Source organism: Haemorhous mexicanus, chromosome 6, assembly GCF_027477595.1.
Source record: "Haemorhous mexicanus isolate bHaeMex1 chromosome 6, bHaeMex1.pri, whole genome shotgun sequence".
In the NCBI taxonomy this organism is placed as follows: domain Eukaryota; kingdom Metazoa; phylum Chordata; class Aves; order Passeriformes; family Fringillidae; genus Haemorhous; species Haemorhous mexicanus.
Window position 1 is genome coordinate 41,152,093 of NC_082346.1, and position 20,734 is coordinate 41,172,826.

Here is a 20,734-nt window from a genome sequence, read left to right on the forward strand (position 1 = left end):
AGGTATCTGTAAGGGAATCTTTCCAGAGACTTTTTCAAAGCCTTCCCTCTAGGTTTTCATCGAGGAGAGGATGGCTACTGCTACAGCATCTGCTACCATAGAAAATGCATTGTTTACTCTCACCAGTGCAAATGATTTGCAAACTGATCAATCAAAAATTTACTTTTATTCAGTATTTTGACTGCTCGTCCTTCAAAAAATTAATTTTCAGCATTCTGGGGTTAAAATTTCTCAGTATTGTTGTAAGGTCTTAATTAAAACAAGAGATAAATTGTGATGTATTAAATAAATAAATAAATAATCCAGGACTGATCAGAATACATTGGATAGAATGGTGAATGGTTTGAGTTTTCTAAATTACTGATATTACCTGCTGATATGAGGGCTGTTCAAAAGGGCACTTCACTTTTGGGTTTATTTATTAAAATCCTGCACTCAACTGTAAGAAATTAGCCTCCTAGAGATGAATCGCTCCCTACTCAGAGGAGCCTGACTGAAGCAAGGAAATGGATCATGCACACACAGCAGAACTGCACAGTAACTTGAGCTCCAATATTTTACTGGATCTCTTGCACAAGGTGCTAAACTGCAATGTGAGACAACTGTTCTTGCTGTAACAGTGATGCACTTAGACATTCTCCTTAAATAATTAATGCCAAATTTACAGTGTTGTACAATTATCCTTTTTATCTTGTAACTGGAAGCCCTTAATAACTGATATGCAGCATGAAACACAGGCTATTGGACTCTGACAAAATCTGGAAAGATCAATAGATCAGCTTTCAGGTAAGCATAAATAAGGAGACAGAATTTCATATGTGAATTTTATATATTGAAGCTGGGATAGATGTCTGTCTTGAGTTCTTGCACTGGAAACAAAACTATCCTTTCAGTTCTTGGTTGGCTACAGGGATTTTTAGCATTTCCTTCAAAACATGCTCCTTGCAAACACCAGGGCAGTAGAGATGCAGCTCAGGTAAGTTTCTCGGCAACCTGGAATGCTTTGCAATCTCTCTCCAGCAGGACATACGTATGATGGTCATTCTCTCTTTTCCAGTGAGTTTACAGCGCTGTAGGGTTGCCAGTTTTGATAGTGTGGAATAGTTGTACATTAGAACAATGATTAGCCTGTTCTGGGGGTGTTAATTAACAATGCAAATCCTAATTATCTGGTATTGTAATTTTAATTTCAATTTTAGTTGGACATATGAGGGAAAGTTTCACAGAATTTAATCTGAACCTTGTGATATATCATCCTGCAATTGGTTGCAGTTACATTCGGTGCAAGATTTCCCAAATGGGAACACCTTCTATACAGAATTAATATTGTGTAACCCAAGTCTGGGTGGTAACAGGGAAGAATGAGAAAAGGAACGGGAGAACCCACCTGATCAACATGTGGCTTAAAGGCTAGCATACTTTAAGAAAGAAAACTGAAAGGTACAGGAGCAGGCTGTCCCTATGCGCTCACAGGCAAGCCAGCAGGGAAGACTACCAGACTGAAAAGGGAGCTGAAAAGGGAACTTCTGCTAGAACTCAGGGGAAAAACAAGAGTTTATACCCTTTGGAAAAAGGGGCAGGCAACTCAGGGAGAGTACAAGGATGCCATTAAGTCATTTACAGTGAAAACTGGAAAGGCAAAAGCTCGCTTTTATCATTCTTCCCTGTTACTGAAGGGATTGAGGGAAACACCATCTGGCTCCTATACCTTCAGCCAGTTATCTTAGCATCCTGAAGTTCTTTTTAACTGCCCTAGAGCTTCTCTCCTCTGCCTCATCACTGACAGCCCAGCCAATCAGAAGTGGGTAATAATCAGACTTTACTCATCTCCTAACATCTCTTACCTGAACCCCAGGGAGGCTGCAGACTTTGAGATGGATCCAGCCAGTGTACAGGGCCCTGTTTCCCTGAGAAGGAAATCACTACAACAATTACCATTCTTTCTTTCTTAAAACCCATAGTTGCAATATGAACGGTTGACTGACTTGCTCTGAGTAAGCCCCTGGGTAGACCTTCTCCTTCACTATCCTTTGCTTGATTATCAAGTTCCAGAATCTCATACCAATTCCACAAGTGCACCTGAGATGGCAAGAGAGGCTGGTAGGGCATTCTCCTGCCTTCCAAAGAAGGACCTGTTTCCAACCCCTCCCACCTTTTAGGTCCCCCACTTCTGCCTAATGGCAAGAGGCTCAGGGTTCCTCTGATTCTTGCTAAGCTTTCATCTGCTGTATTTCTCTCAAGGATGGAAGGGTGTGAGTGCACCAGTTTATTTCTCTGAAGTTTGCCTGTGAAAGAATGTAAGTGCTTTTGTGGAGACATCTCTACTTGTCTGCATCACGGCAGGAACATCTATTGTACAGCAACAGGCATTCTCCCTGCCTGTCAGTCCAGAGCTCTATAATTAGCAAGTAATTTGAGAAACTTTTCTTCCAGTTTTCTTCTAAGATGGTATCTCAGTCCGTGAGCAAATCCACTGCCAATAAAATAATTAGCATAGAGCAGATTCTTCATTGATTTAGGCTCACAAGCAAGTGTGCTGTTTATTTAAAGTCTGTTTCACCTTCAGCATGTAGACATTTGAGAGGATTTCTCAGCAGCAGTCCCACCCCCTACTCTTTTAGTCAGTAGTCTACATGTTGAGACACATCAACTGGATAGTAAGAACTTCTTTTGCTTTTGTTTAATCTTTAGTTACCCTCAGACTAGAGTTACTGCAGCTGCACTTATCAGCAAGCACTGGAGTGTTTCAGATGCAGAGGAAGAACAGGAGAATTTGGAAATTCTGGAAAAAGGGTGGTGAAAGAGGTCAAACCTGCATCCACTTTATTATGGGGCTGTGGTGAGAGCTCATCTTTCTGCAGAAACAGTCATGACAGTGGAAGTTAGTCATGGAAGGTAAAACCCAAGGAGACAAAAGGCAAAGAAGGATAAACTGGTAAGACCAGTAGCACTGAACCACAGAAGAGGATCCTGCTCTATGCCTCTTCACATGAAGTTATACAGCAGAGGAAGGGAAACTTCCAACAGCCTGGCAGACCTCTGAAATATGCAAATGCTTAGCATTCAGCTCAAAGCAAAGAATATCTTCCCCCTGAATTTTTACTGTACAGGCACACTAGCATTAAGCATTCAAGAAAGTGAGAACTTGAAAAAATAATGGCAAAAGAGTGACTAGGAACAAAGCAAGGTGAATGCCACGTGACATTTATCAAGTTTGTCTGTCACATGTATTTGATAGATTATATAGGGTTAATAAATTACCATACAGAGTGCATCCACTGTTGTTTCCTCAGCTATTCACTATGCCACCCTGTGCTACCAGCACTTGTATTATGATGCACATGGGTGGAGACTACTCCTTTATAAAAGCTACATCCCTTTGGCCATCATTCCTCCTGGCTCTGTAACAGCCACCTCCATCACTCTTTCAAGTACTGTTTGAAGAGTGTGGTGTGGCAACTGTACATTGTACTCTTTTGAGCTATGGCTCCTGGGCCAGAGGACCATAAAAAGAAGTAAAGCTTATCTACTTGAAGTAAGAAAGCTGCGGCTCACTGTGCTGCTTCACCAAAACATCCCTCATAAAACATACTGTTAGGATGTTCAACAAGGGCAACGCTTTATGTATCAAAAGTTATTTCTGTAGGATACTGTACTAATATGTAACACACACAACAATCTTCAACTGCAACAGTACCTCTTCATATTCACCGTTGTATCTGAAGCACTCAGATCTCTTCCTGGAAGGACAAGCAGCACCTTAGAGGTTACTATCATACTGTCATCCTTCCTGAAGCCAGGACAAGAGCTCAAGCAGCCTTCTCTCCCATCTCTGCTGGTTCATCTCCAGAGAAACACTAGCTGCAGTTGCTATAACAAATGTTATTCTGGATAAGAAGATGAGGTCACAGAAAACACCTACTATTCTTCAAAGGCTGTGTCAAGTCAGTACTGTTCACAACACCTGTCACGGATACTAACACAGGGACATCACCAATATGACTGCTCTAAGCAGAGCAGTTTACATAAAACTCTCTCAGTAGCAGCTACTTTTCTTCTAAACTGAAATACTGACAGACAGTAAATAAAACTTATATAAATAGAAAATGGTTTATTAAAAAACAAACAAAACGAAATAAAAAGTCACAACACAGTCTCACTCACTGTCTGGCCAAAGGTCAGACTTTAAGCTAGCATCCATGCTTCAGTCACGTAAGCGTGCATATAGAAGGGAAGTTGATGCTTTGCTGGCATGCTCCTCTAAATCTCCTCTGGGATGATTTTTAGAATACATTGTTTGTGAACACATTACAAAATTTTAATTCCCACAAGACACTGAAAAATTGAAGAACAATTGTTTTTATTTACACACATAGGGTTTCCATAAACACCTGTCACACAAATGCAATTTGCTGCATTTCTAACAGCTGTGAAAACAGTGACAAATACAGAAAAAACCCTGCAAGTAAGCATGCATTCTGCAAGGTTTAGGCAATTTTTTTTCCCAAAGTCAGTGTATCTCTGAGGAAGTATTTAATTTCACAACTCTGTGCAAACTACTTACATGAACAGTATCCAAAAGACAGTCCTTTTGAATACTTAGTCACTAAGAATAACACGTGAGATGTAGCTTTTTGTGTGCAGGTTAAGACTTTTCACATACAAACAATGCTGCAGTCCTCCTTTATAAAAGAAGGGAACGGATTATTAGAATGACATTCCTGAAACAGTCCTCATTTTAAAGTAACTATTTCATTAATAAGGCTGCTTCTAAACAAGTTACTCTGAAAGAAAGCTTTCAAGATCACCCAAAGGGAGCTTATATGCATGCTTTGTCTTCATTGCTAGTCATCTCTGATGAACACTGCTCAAGTCAATGGTTTAGGTATGTGTAAATCATGATGAGGATTCTGAAAACACTTTTATCGAAGAAGCTGCTCAGCCTCCTTGAACTTGCTTTCTTTTGTTTTCCTCAGTAATGCCTGTTTTATAGCATTGATCTTTTCATCAAGTTCAGCCAGTGAATAGCTCTGCTAAAAGAACAAAATAAAAATGACAATCATTTACATCTTGTAATTGCTAGAGAAGTGGCTTATCACTTGATACTTGAGGTCACTGCATATTGTACTAAGTGACAGAACTACTTCTGCAGAATTGTCTGAATCTAGTCTTCGCCTATTTAAATTTAAAGGAAAAAGAACGTAAACTTGCAAGAAAGACAGTCCTAATCATGGATCAATACATTCATGCTACTTTTATTAGATGCTTGTTTAGTCTGCTCATAAAAAAACCCTAAGAAATCCCTTCATGTTAAAACACTAGATGACATTACTTAAGATTTTGCAGAACTTGGGTTTACAGCTAAAGGGTTTTTCTTCCTACTGCCCAACATCAAGCTCCTCTGTGCCACTTAACTTGGTAATATTTTTATGTTTTCTTACACAAGGTGGTCATCATCCTTTTTATAAACATATTTCACCCTATGCAGGACTTTTTTTTTCCTACACAAGCCTACTTTCTCAAGTCCCAGATGGACCATATCCCATTCTAAGCAGTCTCCCCAGTCCATCTGTCTCTAAGGGTGATAGCTAGGAGCAGACAAGGTTCCAGCTACAGTCCCACCTGCACCAATAACTTCTCTCTTGTGGCCTAAGAGGTACATGGCAAATGCATTCCCTTATGTGATGGTGTTGTGAAAATGGCAAGTCTTACTGCCAGGTTAATATCTGCTATAATGTTGGGTCCTTCTGCAGTACTTTTGCCAAGCCAGCCATTTATTTGTCTTTTCATAAACCAATAAAGCAAATTTAAAGATAATTTTAAAATCAACAAAAACCACTATGCCACAAAACAAAAATTGAAGACATTAATAGATGGTTGATCAGAATACAGAAATTGCCTGTTACTCAACTTGATTAACAGCACTATAGATTTAATTCAATCATCCTCCTAACTCGTGAAAACCCTAGTATGTATTCTTAGAAGACTCATTTCATTGTAACATCCATTAGCTTCTTATCTCCTTCCTACTCTCTTTGACAGCAAGCTATCCCATACTGATGCAGCTACTTCTGAGAACTTACATACTTGCTTCACAGAACTCCTGCTTACTTTCCACTCAAAACATCCTAAACTTAAGAAAAAACAAGAGTTCATAGCACTTACATGGGGAGATTGAACCTTTCTCCTCTTGCCAGAACAGCTCTGAAGAAAAGACAGTCAAAACAGACTTAATGTTGCACTGACAGAAGACCACAAATAATTCTGTAACAATTCTGTTAAGAGTCTTTAAAGTATAAAAAAACCCATTGACTGCCATTCCATGGATTAAAGAAACCTTTTTTATCATTAAGTACTTTGGATCATGAGAAATACTACTGGAGAGCAGTCAGAAGCTGTTGAAGCTTCTCCACACTTGGCAGTCAACAACTATCAATTTAACTGAAGCTTCCTTCAGACAGAATTGAGCTTTTGAAACTGTCAATATTTTCGTCCCTAAAATTTGCCTATATCCACACCAATATTTATGCAAAACTTCAGATAAAATGTGCTAATTACTGTGCAACACTACTATTGCCACCATCACAATTTTTTCCCTGATCCTCATTCTAAAGCATTTTCAATAGAAATCTCAGCTTATGAAAGTGTATGTTTCAACTTCTGGTTTTCAGCCAGAAGGAACAGCCTCACAAATAAAGAACTTTACTGGTCTCCAACACAAATTTAAAAAAATTAAACAAAAACTGCCCTATTGCTATTGATTTTTATTAACGGACTCTTTTTTGGCTAGTCTCAAGGGAGAAGATATAAATTAAATTGCAATCAACAATAAAAGAGACATTCTTACTGTTACATGGGAAAAGAAGAGCAAGAAAACAGACAAGAAACTTCTACAATTAAATAGAGCCTAATGTAGTAACAACTAATGTTCTCTTTGTCCTAATACCCTTTGGTGAGTGAAGGTTAAGGTGTACTATTCAGAGAGAGACAGAGCTCTGGCTGAAAACCAGAAATAAAGAAAACTAAGTCACAGAATCACATGAAGCAATTTTCAGACAGTTTACTCTCTCATCCTTTTGGAAGTTATTCACATATCGTTAGCAATCAGATCATGTACAGAAGCCCAAATGATTTCAGCTGTTTCAAGCCATTAATGATTTGTATCAAAAATCAAAACTTCAGTCAATTTTCTTGACATAAGAAGCACTTCAGATTTTAAGGCAAGGGGGACAAACACAAACTGTGATACATTTCTTACAAATTAGTTAAGCTCGGGTGGCAGCAATTTCCCCCCCCCCCCCAACAGATACTTTAATCTTTTGAGTGAGAAATAAGGTAAATATGAACTTGATAGAATGGTCCACATGCAACATAACCACTATACCAAGCCAGAGTTGTTTATTAAAAGTGTCTGCCCTCTGACTCTTAATTTCTTTTCTGTACATCAAAGATTCAAGCACAAAAGGCATAAATACATTTAGATATGCTGAAAGAAGGTAAGAAAATGTCTTACTACAGATTGAAAATATTCAGGAGACAGTCCTTCCAGCTCAAGGATTTTATCTTCAAGCTTCTTAATTCTCTGATAAATGTCTCTTGGTACTGGACCACCTAAATACATCAGTAGTAATGCAAAGAAATCAGAAAAATCACTTGAATAATTTATTTAACTAAAGATTGCAAGTCTAACATTTGAATTCTTCAAGATTAGCTATCAACCAGTAGCTGAATAAAACAAATGGATGGGATAATATAAAGGAAGGATAATTAATATGATTCAGGGTAAAACCTGATTGATAAGCCAGTGTAGTCAATGAAAGCAGTAAGACAACTTCATGCAGTTGGCTGATGTCTGTCAAGGTCCCTGAAACAGCTAATGATCACTCTTTGCAATACATGGGTCATGAAATGTTGCCACTTCAAAGCTGACACCAGCATTAGGAGAGAGCAGATAGGATGGCAGACCACAAATGAATTCAGCTTTGATATCTAAGATAAGTTTCTTTCAGAACAATCTCTACTGAGCATCAACAAGTATGAGTTGTCACAAGAACAGTGTTTGCTTGACCATAGATGGGAGAAAAGGAGTGGGGAATGTGTGTATTGAATAACAGAGGTTTGGGGGGGAAAAAAAAAAAATCAAAAAAATGACCAAACAAACAAAAAAGATCCAAGCTTACCCAAGAACCACCCTGACAAAAAACCCCATAACAAAACCCACTCACACCACAAAAACAACAGCACCAAAAAAATCCCAACTCAACCCATTTGCTGTTTTCATCTATACTACAGCAACCTGGGTTTGTTTCCCCATAGAACAAATAGAACTGATCAAAAGATCAGCCTTAGCAAGAATCTTATTTGCACTCCATAGTATTCTATAAGGAAGTAACTAGATGAAATAACTGTTTATCACAATTAAGTACTGGCTATTCTAATTTAAATGACAGTCTGGTTCTGAACTGTATTGACAACCAAGGCCATAGCAAACTTTTGCTTTTTGACACCCATTTCCTTTTATTTCTGGGTCTGTTTGACAAGGTAGTTCTATTCCACAAACGATCAAAATAGCACAAATGTGGGGTTTGTTTTTTTTTTTGCTATTCATCTATTTTGTCCATTCAAAGAAACAACTGTGCAGGTAGCTTCACTCCTTCAGTTCTGCCCTCCACTAAACGCTTAGCACCTACTAATTAAATTGGCTAACCTATCACTTGTAATATTGCTTTCCTTTAATGTAAAGGGAAAAGAGCAGTACTAGCACTGGAAGCTCTTCTGAAAAACAGCCAGCTAGTCAAGATTAGTTCTTTCTGTTGCTGGAGACAAAAACTAGCGGAACAGGTAGCTAAGGCGTATTACGTGCTCAGGTGAGTATTTTTTGCACAGTTGCTGGGGTATGCATCAAATAATATTGAGATGTTCCCCATGACTGCTGATTTGAACAAGAATTGAGCTAGTGTTGCATGCTTCCACCTTCTTAACCTATACTATAGTTTACCTGACCCATTCCTTCAAACAAAATTCGATCACCTATTAGAGGCACAACCTGGAAGCAAGGACCTCTTCATAGCTACCTCCAATCATTGTCCCTGATATGTGGTATATGCATAAACTCCAAAGCTACACATTGTAACCCTAATGCTGGCCAGCCGCTTCCAAGTTCTATTTCTATGCACAAAAGCCAGCTTATTTTTGAGACAGCTATAGAACTAAGCATCAAGCTCTGACTGCTACCTCATGAGAATCTATGCGTATCTTACTCTCCTTGCTACCAGAGAACTTTAATCCACTACACAGTCACAACAATCTAGCAATCTAGTCAATGTTCCAAATATTTTTAAGATAATGGATTGGCATGTATTCAGAAGACAAAAAAAAAAAATCAAGTGTGTCTGCAGTGTCTTGTGTAGAAAATTCACTTAAGTAGATGGAGATTTGGCTTCTGTTCTGTTTTGAAAATAATTTTCAAGAAAAATACTAATTGCTCCTTGGTAAGTGCCTCATTGTGCCTCAGTGATATATTATGGACACCCAGTGCTCAGGTGAGGAAAGCGACTATCTAAAAAACAGCAGCAGCCTGACAGCTATGGCACTTATTTTAGTGAGAGGTATGGACTCATGTTTGCAGGCCTAAAGAGAAGTGGAGACAACAAGCTTCCCATATTCTGGGAAATAAGCTTAATGCCTAAACTTATTTCAAGAAACATTCTTCATCTTTAGAAAAAGGTTTCAGGTCATTCTTTTTGTTGATTCTACCACCAGCCCACAAGCTGTCCATGAAGCAGCCCTTAGTCCTACACTCAGCTTTTCCAGTTAAGTGCATCAAGGCAAGACTCTAGGGGCTATGCCCCAATCTCCAGATATTCCATATTATTTTAAATCCTGTTCTGATGTGCCTCTCCCTTATTTGCTACTACACAAAGTGTACATTTGCTAACTCAGCATCTCAAACTGGGCATAAACCTGGGTTCCATTTTGGGCATAAAACCCTAAACCACTAGATCACTGTACTTGGGGTGAACAAAAAACAAAACCTTTCAGTGGATCTAGACAATTTTTTACAGTATCAGTTTTTACAGACTTGCCCAGTTTCATCACAGTAATCATAACTGTAGTATAAAATGGCACACCAATGTCAAAATTATAACATCATACAAACCTGTTTGTAACCGTAAGTGTGCTTCAATGTTTTGCAACCTCTCCTCAACAGCTTGGTTTCCACAATCATGCATGGGTACACTGGCTTTGTGACTGGACCCATGCATTCCTTCTGACCTAGTCTGAGGTCCATATGTATTTACTACCCTAGAAACTAGGTAAAGAGAAAATAAATTTCATATATATGCACATGAAACACAAAGCAGATATAACTAAAAGAATGAAAATATGAAGCACGAAAACCTGCATTAAATCAGTTTTACAGAAGTCTGGCATATGAAGGGTTCCACACACAGTAAGATGAAAAGTTCAAGTAAAAGCATTTTCTTATTTTTTTGCATGAGTAACTAAACCTAACAAAACCCCTGGATTTTACATATGCAAAGTAAAAGAATTACTCATACATTCAGGTAGAATGGCAGTATCGAGAATTTGTCATCAACTGCTGATAAACAGCAGAAACCTTGATATCTATGTCAACAGTTGCACATGAGAGCTTTTGCAAATGCAAAGACGAGGCCAGACCTAATGTTACAGGAAGCATCATAAATACATGAAGATGAGGAGAGGTACACAACTGAAGAACCAATACAAACCTCAGCAAGGAAGTTCACTTCGAATTTTTGCCATCTGGATAAAAGCTTTAGTGACTTAGCTGCATCTAGGACTATCTTCTACCCATGCTGAGCCATGTCCTCATCAGAAGATTTTGCTCACTTTTCATTAAATCAGAGTAATTTCTTAACTTCTCATAGAACTACTGCAGTGCACTGCAGATTTAAAGACTATATTGGCAGCTCCAGTTGCTGAAGCACACACACACATACACCATCCTACATACATACACCTTCATGAATGCAATGTGCTACATTCTTGCCTGAATTTATGCTGGTTTTACTTCCAATTCCTTTCTAAGTCTTTTTCACATATCAGTTATGAACTGTTCCTTGAAGTGAAAGCTTCCCTTTTTTCCTGTATTATGCTGCATCCAACCTACAAATTAACACTCAGTTTTAAACAGTGACTATTGAAAGAGGTTCTTTTTGAAAGATTCTAAAAATCAAACTCACTTCCCCATTTCCTTCTTAGCTCATCACACCTTTCAAAACTTATTTTTTTGCTTTACAGTATTATTCTAAATTGCAGAATTCAAAATAATTAATTGTTTCTAGGACCAATATCAAGTGGATAACTGAGTATTACCACTTTCAAAAATGCAAAAGAGGGTTGCTTTCATTCTCATTTTGGGTATTTTGTTTGTTTTTAAAGAAGGTTAACTGTGTACACCTAGAGAGCAGCAGATGAACAACCAATATATTACACACAACTTCTGCTGGACATAATTTCTATATTATTTATTCCTTTCAAAAAAATAATGCAGTGACAAATTCATTCCCCAGCTTGTCACTTCTTATAAATCTATGTCTTAGAACTTCCACTGTCCCAAAATTGTATTCTATTTCAAGACACTTGCACCAATTTATGAAAAATAGAAGATAATCCTATTTAATCTCAATTCCTTACTGACGGTTTCAGAAGAAAAACTAAGTATTGTTCAGCTTCTCTGTCCTGCTTTCTTTTCTACATTTCCTTTCAGACAATAAAAATAGGCTATTTTGATTTGGTCTTTAGTGCCTACCATTCATTTAGTGAAGCAATTAAGGAATTTAAAACCTTGAAGACATAAATGAAGATGTAAAAGTATTCACCAGAGTAAAATATCAATACATTAAGTTTGCATTTTTGAGCATATCATAAAAAATTTTGATATCAAAAACTTATCAGAGCTGTTATATCTGGGCACTTAAATGGGTATTAAAAGAGTTGCTTACCCTTTATATGACTTTTAAATCCGGGATAGGGTGTGAAAATTGCATCTGTTCTGGCACAGCTATTTTCTAAATAAATAATGATATAACAAGTGAGGTCCAAATGATGTATTTATAATTGAAAATATTCTAACCACCATCAACTTTGATACTTTAAACAAATCTAATTAAAATGCTTCAAACAATAAAAAAAAAATCAGGAATACTTAATTCATTCTATAAACACTTACCCACTTGCAAGTTTTACACTTGCATGGACTTATTACTTTTAATTGGATAAGTCACTGATATAAAGGTATTCACACATGTATATAGAAGTTTACTGGGTCAGGACCAAATTTATTTGGTTCTTACTTTTCACTGCATTTCTCTGCACCTTATTTCCTTCTTCCTGTACAGCAGCCTTCTTCCTGCTTACCACTGTTATTCTGGTTTTATGTCCTTTTCTGAAACTCCCCTATTTTTTGACTGATCTAGTTTATTCATCAGCATTCTTTTCTAAACCTTTCTGCATTTATTCTGATCCATGTGACTTCTTTCATTTGCATAACCATAAAATCTATAGTATGGATCACCTTAATTTATTCTAATGTTTCTTTTTTCATATAAATCTCTGTCCATTACACCAAAGCTTTACATATATTTTATTACGCCTGAACAATGAGACAAGTCTTATAATCAATTCTTCTGTACATAATTAACAATTTTGGGAAACACTAGTTCACTATCTACCACATTCTACTAAACTTCAGCTGTCCTTTGCATTCCAACTAACATTCTAGCAGTTAAACTCTCTACCAAGATTACTGAACAATAAGCTTTGCTCTCTAAGAGCTTAAGTACCTCATAGAGACAATGCACATGTCGGTTCACAGGTACTTAGAAAATATCTCTGTACTACTTATGTAGTTATGTATATAAAACTGTCTTAACTTCCAAGAGGCATTGGGCTACAGTTACTGATCCTGTAAATGGGATCCAGTCTGCCATATGGATTTAAGATTGGTTACAGATACATCCAATTGTACTACAATGTGAGCAGTGTTAAAAAGAAAAAGTCATTTCAAGTAGCTAGTAATTCAAATTCATTATAAAAAAATACTTCTTTGTAATTTAACTAGCATTAAATTAACTTCAATTTGAATATGCAACTCACAAGACATTTCTGAATTGCAATTCCATTTACTTTGGAGGAACACCTAGTTAAAACACTAGGAACAATAGCTACAAAATCATCTAAGATAGCAGTTCTTAAAAATAACATAATAATAATCTTTCTGTATGGGATGCATTAAACATTGTCATCCAGTGACTACTCAATTTATTTTTCCATGTGACATCTGCAGTGCACATGCAAGTTCTAAATTTTAAAACAAAGTTAATCTTGAAAAAAGTTCTGTTTTAAATATAGATTAACACTTTTGAAAAACAAAAAAACCCAAACTAAACCAAAAAAAAACCCCACCCCAAAAAAAAAAAACCAACAAAACCCCCCCCCACAACTTAAATTACTATGAAGATTAAAGTCTGGCTAGCCAGTTACCTTGATTACAATCAATAACATTGCAAAATTCCCTGACATTATTTTCATTGATCTCGGCTTGTTTCCTCTCGATGAAGGCTGATATCCGCCTGTCAATCTGCAGGTAATAAACATGAAGGCATATATCTATTTCATTCTTTAAATTTAAAATTTCATTATTCTGTTTTTAAACTCACATAAATCACTTACTTCTGCTTTTCCAGCTTTTATTTGGACCACTTCTGGATCAAAATTAAAACGAGCATCCTTCAGATCTCTCAAGTCATAACTTCCATATTTTTCTTCAGTCTGACTGTTACCATCATAAACATCTAAAGTTGTCTGGCTTTCTGTTTTACCTCCAGGTTCAACATGGCCTATATTTTCCTCTTTGATCAATGACTGGAGTTTTTCTAAGAGAGGCTGAACAAAGAAAACAGTCTATTAGGGTTAAAAAAATAAAAGTCCAAAAGTCCCAAAGCCAAGAAGACAAGTACTATTACAATTTCCAGACTAATGGAAATAATTTTGGGAATTACAACATCTTCCTCTGATGGAACACAGTAATAAGATTAAAAAGAAGTTCCAAATATTGTGCACACCACGATTCTGACCTTTTTGACCTGTCTTTTAGAGGTTTGTAGAGGAAAACTCCCAAATATCTGTAAAAATCTGCCCATACTCCCGTGTTACTAGCTAAATCAAAGCTTCAATCGCTGGCATCAATGCCACTTAATTAACATGTCATTCAAATGCTTACTCAGAACAGTAAGGCTTAGTATTTTTCCTCCTTAACGTGAAATCTGGTGCTCTTACACTGTAAAGCCTTTATCACATCAGCACTACATTCTCCACTTGAAACCGTAGTTGCCCAAGTGAATGAGAGAACACAGACATGAAATACATAGGCATTATCATGAACACATGCTTTGCTTGACACAGTTGATTATCTACTTAGTTCATGAAATTAAATGAGAAAGGGCACTGACATTTGTGGCAGGAAAAATGCTTATTTTACTGCAGTAACTCTTACGTACACTGTAACATCAAAACCTCAGTACATACATATGTCCCTGTCTCTTTTTAATTTCCATCAGTTTAATCTAGTCTAAACTTCACTGCTTATTTTCTCTCTATAAATTATTTTAATTTTTTTAAAGACAACATGATTTTCTGCAGTCACATTTTCTGAAATGGAATCAAATTCCCACTTGCAGCATTCTTACATGTTTGATATAAATTTTATTTGCATTTATCTTGAGTATTTTCTCTTTCTGCTCATCACACCAAAGATCTGGTGGATGTCTGGAAAACAAGGGGTCTTTCTTTTACCTACAGACAAGAAAATATAAAAACTTCCCTTTTCATCCTCTCAGTACTAGGCACCTCAATCAACTCATTGACTAGCTGAAGCAAAATAGTAGTACTCAAATCCCATCTTCTACATATGAACTATCAAGGTCAAAGCACTGCTTAGTTACCAGCTGACAAACTGCTAACCCTCCCTTCCATGCAACCAAATTACTTTTGGCAGGGTTAGAAAGTTTCAAATAGTTAAAAGAAATGACAGTAATGGTGACTGGCTATTTGGAAAGATGAGACATTAATGTCAAAGAAATTACTCTTTAAAAAAAAAAAAACCTACGTTGAAAATATATTTAATTGCAGTAAGACACTCCAGGATGTGTCATGCTGGGATAATGCCACTTCTTGAACCACTGAAAGCACTCTATGAGCCTCAAAACTCACCCAACGCATGGAATCATTATCATAGCATGACACACACCTGCCGTGTCTTATTGCTTAATTATAACCCACCATAGATGGAAATGTATCACATTTACAATGCAAGTCTAGGAATCAATGAGGCTGCATTTATTCAGCCTGCTCACCTACAGTGGCTATTCCCACCACTAATCTGAAAAATCCGTAAATGTGAGTACCTATGGAGCATAGTGGAATCCCAAGCATTTAATACTTTTGCCATCCTTTATTACTGAACACACCAATATAAGAACAAAACTACTGGAATTTTACAACTGAGATTACTTTAGTTGTTGATTTGTCAAGGCAAATGTGTCCCATGAAATATTTACCTGTAAACATAAAATATGCTGCTGAAGTGCACTAAAGAGCAAGGCTGGCTGAAGTGCTGATGTGCTCTGAAGCTTGCTCCAATCGATTACAACTTTCACAATATCCTCTCCGAGATTAAGCTTCAACAGGGCAAAACAATAAAAAATTATATTATATTTCTTAACATCAAAAAAGTATACAAGACTCCTACGAGACCACAATTACGCTCAGCCTCATATAGACCCATCCCAGTTTTAGACAAGAACATTGGAAAGATTTGATATTATAGTCCAAGCAGCTATCATTTTCCAAGCAAGCTAGTATTTGTACAGTATATTCTAAAATTAAAAAATCCTTACTAACTCATCACACTTTCATTGTATTAATTCAGTCCTTGGCTTTATTTAATTAATTCTCATATGAAAGCATATCATTCATGTTAATCACTCACACCATCTTTTCTTTTAATGGACACTAGAACCACCAGCATGAAGAAACATGACCCAGGATAGCAGTCTCCTGTAAGTCCATGTATTTTATTCCAAGATTGCAAGACTATCTGTGCCTGCATGACCCATGTCTTGATGTAACACCATGGCACGTTCTTGAATTTTTACTTGCTGCTAATCCAAAGGAAGGTTTATATTAAAAATAAGTGCATAAAAATATATATATTTTTAATACCTGAAAGTTTAATAAACTCTAGATTACACAGCACCACTATTAAACCTATTTTTAAATCACACTGATTTTCCTGTATATGTATTCCTGTACGAAAATGAACAATTGCCACAGTCTGTCCTCACTGCCAAAGAATTGCAATATTTAGCTCCCAAGACAATAAAGAAAAACACACATAATAAATTTGAAGTATTGTTTAAAAGAAGTGCGTGTCTTCTATAAGCTATAAATACCCTTTTTAATACAAAGATGATTGTCAATAAACTCTAAGGGGATAATACACTTTCACATCCAACTTTGCCCTTTTTGTTACACTAAAGCTTTTCTCAAGATCTTAAAGAGATGATTACTTTCATTTCCCAAAGCTAAGAAGGTTGTTCTCCAACCAAACATCCTGCAAGTGATACCCGAAATTCTAAATACAGATAAAATTCTTGTTTGAAATCAAGAGGACCTACAGGTACTTTGCTTGCAACACTGATTTCCCAATTCATATGCATACTTGTATATCTATTCCTCACCCCCTCCATTAAAATGAAAAGCGGGGGTGGAAACAGAAAAAGGTACCTCGGGAAGATGACAAAAGTGACCTTTAACTCATGGTCTAAAGACATTTAACATCTAACAGCATCAAACATTATAAACAAGACCACAGAATGCATGTGCACGCATGTCCTGAAGCCACCACAAAGTGTATGAAAACACTAAGAACTGGACACAAGAAATGCCTCCATCACTCTGAAGGCAAAGCTGTGGATGATAATCTGTCCTACCTTAGTTTCAAATCTTAGCATTAACACAATTTTGTAAAGAATTATAAGCCTGAACCTTCCTTCTTTAGTCAAAAGATCAGCCTTGCTAAATTCAGGGTTCCCAAATGACATAGCAAAGGAGACACTCTGACTAGATATAGAATGTATTTTAGATAATTTCCACAAATGGTTATCCCTGTTTAGTACTTAAGCTAAGTACACAGGATGTAGGAAAAGTAATGTTCTAGGATATACTAATCTTGAAGGAGTTTCAAAACCAAGACTGTATTTAGAACATAGTAGGAATAAAATTTACTTTAGGAATTAAGCCTGTGCATGTGATCATCTGAAGCATGTATTTCTGCCCAAAGTTTCTAGAGTAATACCTCCTATATGCTATATTACAGTCTACTGACAGGGTAAAAACATGTACATTAAGCCACCCAAATGAAACAAAATACAAGTGCTACTGCAATTTCCTAATAATTTCCTTTTTCAAAAAGAAAAAGCTGGTACATGCCTTCTTATCATAATGGACAACTCCTGTCCAGGTGGTTCAAACCACAAAAAAGCAACAGAACTTCTAACTTAAAATAATTTAGAGGCCAGTTATATTTTTAACTCACAGACACTGCTTTTAAATGAAAGAATAAACCCCTCCTGCATCAACAAAAGTTTCTAGTACAACAGAGCAAGTTCTCAGTCTTTCACATCCTACTGCTTCTCGGAACTGTGACAAACAGATTTATAAATTCAGTGTTTTGATACTTCAAAGCCTTTGACTAATTACAAGTCCACAGCCTATTCAATTTACAGGATCATATATAATTTCAGCCCTTTGAAATTTGTTTTATGTAAACACTGGCTATCACTTGAATCTTGAACTTTTCAGGATCAGCTATATTGGTTTTAAGAGCTGTTATTCTCAGATGTCCTCCTGGTCACGTACTGCCATTGATTGCTCCAGTAAAAAAAATTCCTGTGCCAAAAATATTCCTGCTTACAGCCCAATTTACTAGCATAAACCCAACTTAAACTATTATAATGAATCAAACTGTGACTGCTAGCAATTTGGCACAAGCTCAATCATCTCTACAGAAGGGAAATGGGGAATCAGTAGTTTCAGTCAGAAATGCAAGACAGTTTGCTAGAATCCATACGGGGCTAAAACAGAGCAGTTAATTCTGTCAGAACTCAAGCACTGGCAGACAAGTGTGTAACTCAGCAACTGGAAAGGATCATAACTGAGCAACTAAAAGGACTTTCACAGCTAAGATGGAGCAACCAGAACCTTATCCAACCAGTGCACTGGACAGTAAAACGTGTCTGTTGTCATGGAAAGAAGACACTCCAAACACCAAAGAAGACAATTATACTCTTCAGCATAGCTACTGTAGCTCTACTGCAACTCTAAAGAGTTCTCTCACAATGGTCTGTGCACACCCAGTTATTTTTAAAAATCACCAGGGACTTTCCAGTGACATGCTAGTTGTAGAGCCAGCTTTGGAGAAAAAGTAAGTTGCTGAAGAGGTCAAGAGGGAAAAACAAGAGTTTTTAATGTAGTTTAGAAACAATTAATAAACTTGTGATGAATAGCCTAGTTAAAAGCTTAGGAAACTTTCCCCTTACTTTCCTTTCTGTTTTTCATAAATACAGGAGTTCCAACTTTTCTCTGATGTATCCTACTACTGTCATAGTGTTGTCCTCACACTTAAATAAACTGACAGTCACTTGCTCTTCGTTGATCACATTCAGAATTTTCACCAGAAGAATTAAGGGGCCTTTAAACCTCAATAGATAGTTTTCACGCCTCAGTAATCCTACGAGTCAGCTGTGTCTGAACATGACACTGTTCAGTGCTGTACTGTTCAAAAGCCATGGTAGTTTGTAACCATTTTAGAGACAGGAATACAGAGGCTCTTAACTAGTGCCTGAATTATCAAGCCCTTCATTTTGGTTGCCTTTTGTTTGAAAACAGAGACAATTGCAAGCATATTTGGAGAAATGCAAATATAATAGAATTCTATAGAGATGAGAGGTGAAAGACTCTAAAAAACAATTTCAGATCAGGCAGCAGCTATTCCTAAACTGCCTCTGCATCTAAGAGCCCATTTCTGTACCAAATATACATTAAGTTACACTAGCTCCTGCAGATATTGCTCATCATCTGGCCCTAAACCTTCAAACTGCTAACTCTTGACATAAGAGTGCGCTTCTATTGCCTTCACAGAACTACGTAAATTGTTTCCACAGTGTAAAATAATCTGTAAATTGTTTATAGCAATAAATAGGTTCTTACTAAAACCTCCTAGTAAGGGCCTTCCACCACTGCTGTGACATCTGTTTCACAACTCTCAGACATTACTAAACATAAAGTAGGTTTTTCAACTTATGTACCATAGAGCAGAGCACCTTTAAGAATTATGACCCTTAGCTACACTGTGTGTTTCATAGCATATCATTACCAAGGCAGGGCTAACTTTAAGCTCCTGATCATTTACTTCGATTTAATGCACTGTAGGTTTTCAGGAGCTTCTCAATTCAGAGTAATTAATTAAGACACAGCAATTAAGCAAATTGCACTTTCCCATGGAAGAGATCATCCGTCAAACTGCAAAGTGGCACGCGACGTCCCGTCACTGCGAGGCCAAGGCACGGTCCCGGCTGCGGGAAAGAAGCAGCAGCAGCAGCGGCCGCGCACGCTGGGGCTGCCCCGGCAGGAGGCAGCGGGGGAGGCAGCCGGCACCGCCGCCCCAGCCCTGGCAGAAGCCAGGCGGGCGCGAACAACCCCCAGAAGAGAGGCAGCTCCCTTGTGTGTGGCAGACTTATGTCCTCTCCAGCGCCGTTCCCTACTCCTGGAGCCCACAAGGGCCCCGCAGGCCGGAGAGAGGCAGGAACCTGCCCTGCGCAGGCCCCCAAAGAGAGGTGTTGTGAGGCGGGCGCGGCGCCCAGCCCAGCTCCGCCCAGGACCTCTCCCTCCGCCCGCCCCTCACTCACCTGCCCCGCCAGCCCGGCCAGGCAGCGCAGGGCGCTGCTCGCTACCTCAGAGGCCGCAGGGTCGACCTCCGGAGCGCGGGCGCCGGACGGGAGCGGGCTGGGCGCCGCCACCGCCGCCGCCATGACGCCGGGCCGGGCCGCGGCCGCGCCGTCGCCCCGCGATGACGAGCACCTGGCGTTGGCTCCGCCCAGCGCGTTGATGGACAGGCACGGCAGCCAATGGTGGGGCTCCGCAGCGCCGGCCCGGGCCGAGGGCCGCGATACCGGGGCCGCTGTGGGGGCGCGCTCCCGGCCGCGGCCGCTGTGGGGGCGCGCTCCCGGCCGCGGCCGCTGTGGGGGCGCGCTCCCGGCCGGGGCCGCGCTCTGTCTGCCGCTGCTCCGGCCGCGCGTTCCGGGAGCTCCCGGCGCGGGCACGGCGGGCGCGGGCACGGCGGGCGCGGCTCCAGCGAGGGCTCCTTCGCGGGGGAAGGACCACCAGCGCTTATTTCAGTAGATCGCATGGCCGCCCTTGGTTCCGCTGTGCCTTTCTGTTACCCGTTCACTTTTTTGCAATCATACGTGTTGTTCAAAGTCTTGACTCTTTTGGTTGCAGCAGGGTTGTTTTTAAATTAGACTGCAAAGTTTGTCAGAGTACTCTTGATTATGGGGATCGCAAAATTCTATTCCCAGTAAGAGTGTTTACTTGTAAATTTCTTTCCTAAGAAATTTCGTGGAAATTC

General features: G+C 38.6%; 1 protein-coding gene across 2 annotated transcripts; it reads right to left on the reverse strand.

The window, feature by feature from the left end:
* Positions 1-4,091: 4,091 nt before the first annotated feature.
* MBIP (MAP3K12 binding inhibitory protein 1) lies at positions 4,092-20,160 on the reverse strand. 2 transcript variants are annotated; one of them, XM_059849923.1, is made up of 9 exons: positions 20,016-20,160; positions 15,606-15,725; positions 13,720-13,932; positions 13,531-13,627; positions 11,991-12,056; positions 10,160-10,312; positions 7,514-7,611; positions 6,166-6,204; positions 4,092-5,030 (listed from the first exon to the last, which is right to left on the reverse strand). In XM_059849923.1, the coding sequence occupies exons 1-9, from the start codon at positions 20,136-20,138 to the stop codon at positions 4,923-4,925; spliced, it is 1,017 nt and encodes a 338-aa protein (XP_059705906.1). In that variant the 5' UTR covers positions 20,139-20,160; the 3' UTR covers positions 4,092-4,922. The 2 variants fall into 2 exon arrangements, with proteins under 2 accessions (XP_059705906.1, XP_059705905.1); XM_059849922.1 differs by having other exon boundaries at positions 4,092-5,033.
* Between the last annotated feature and the right edge of the window lie 574 nt (positions 20,161-20,734).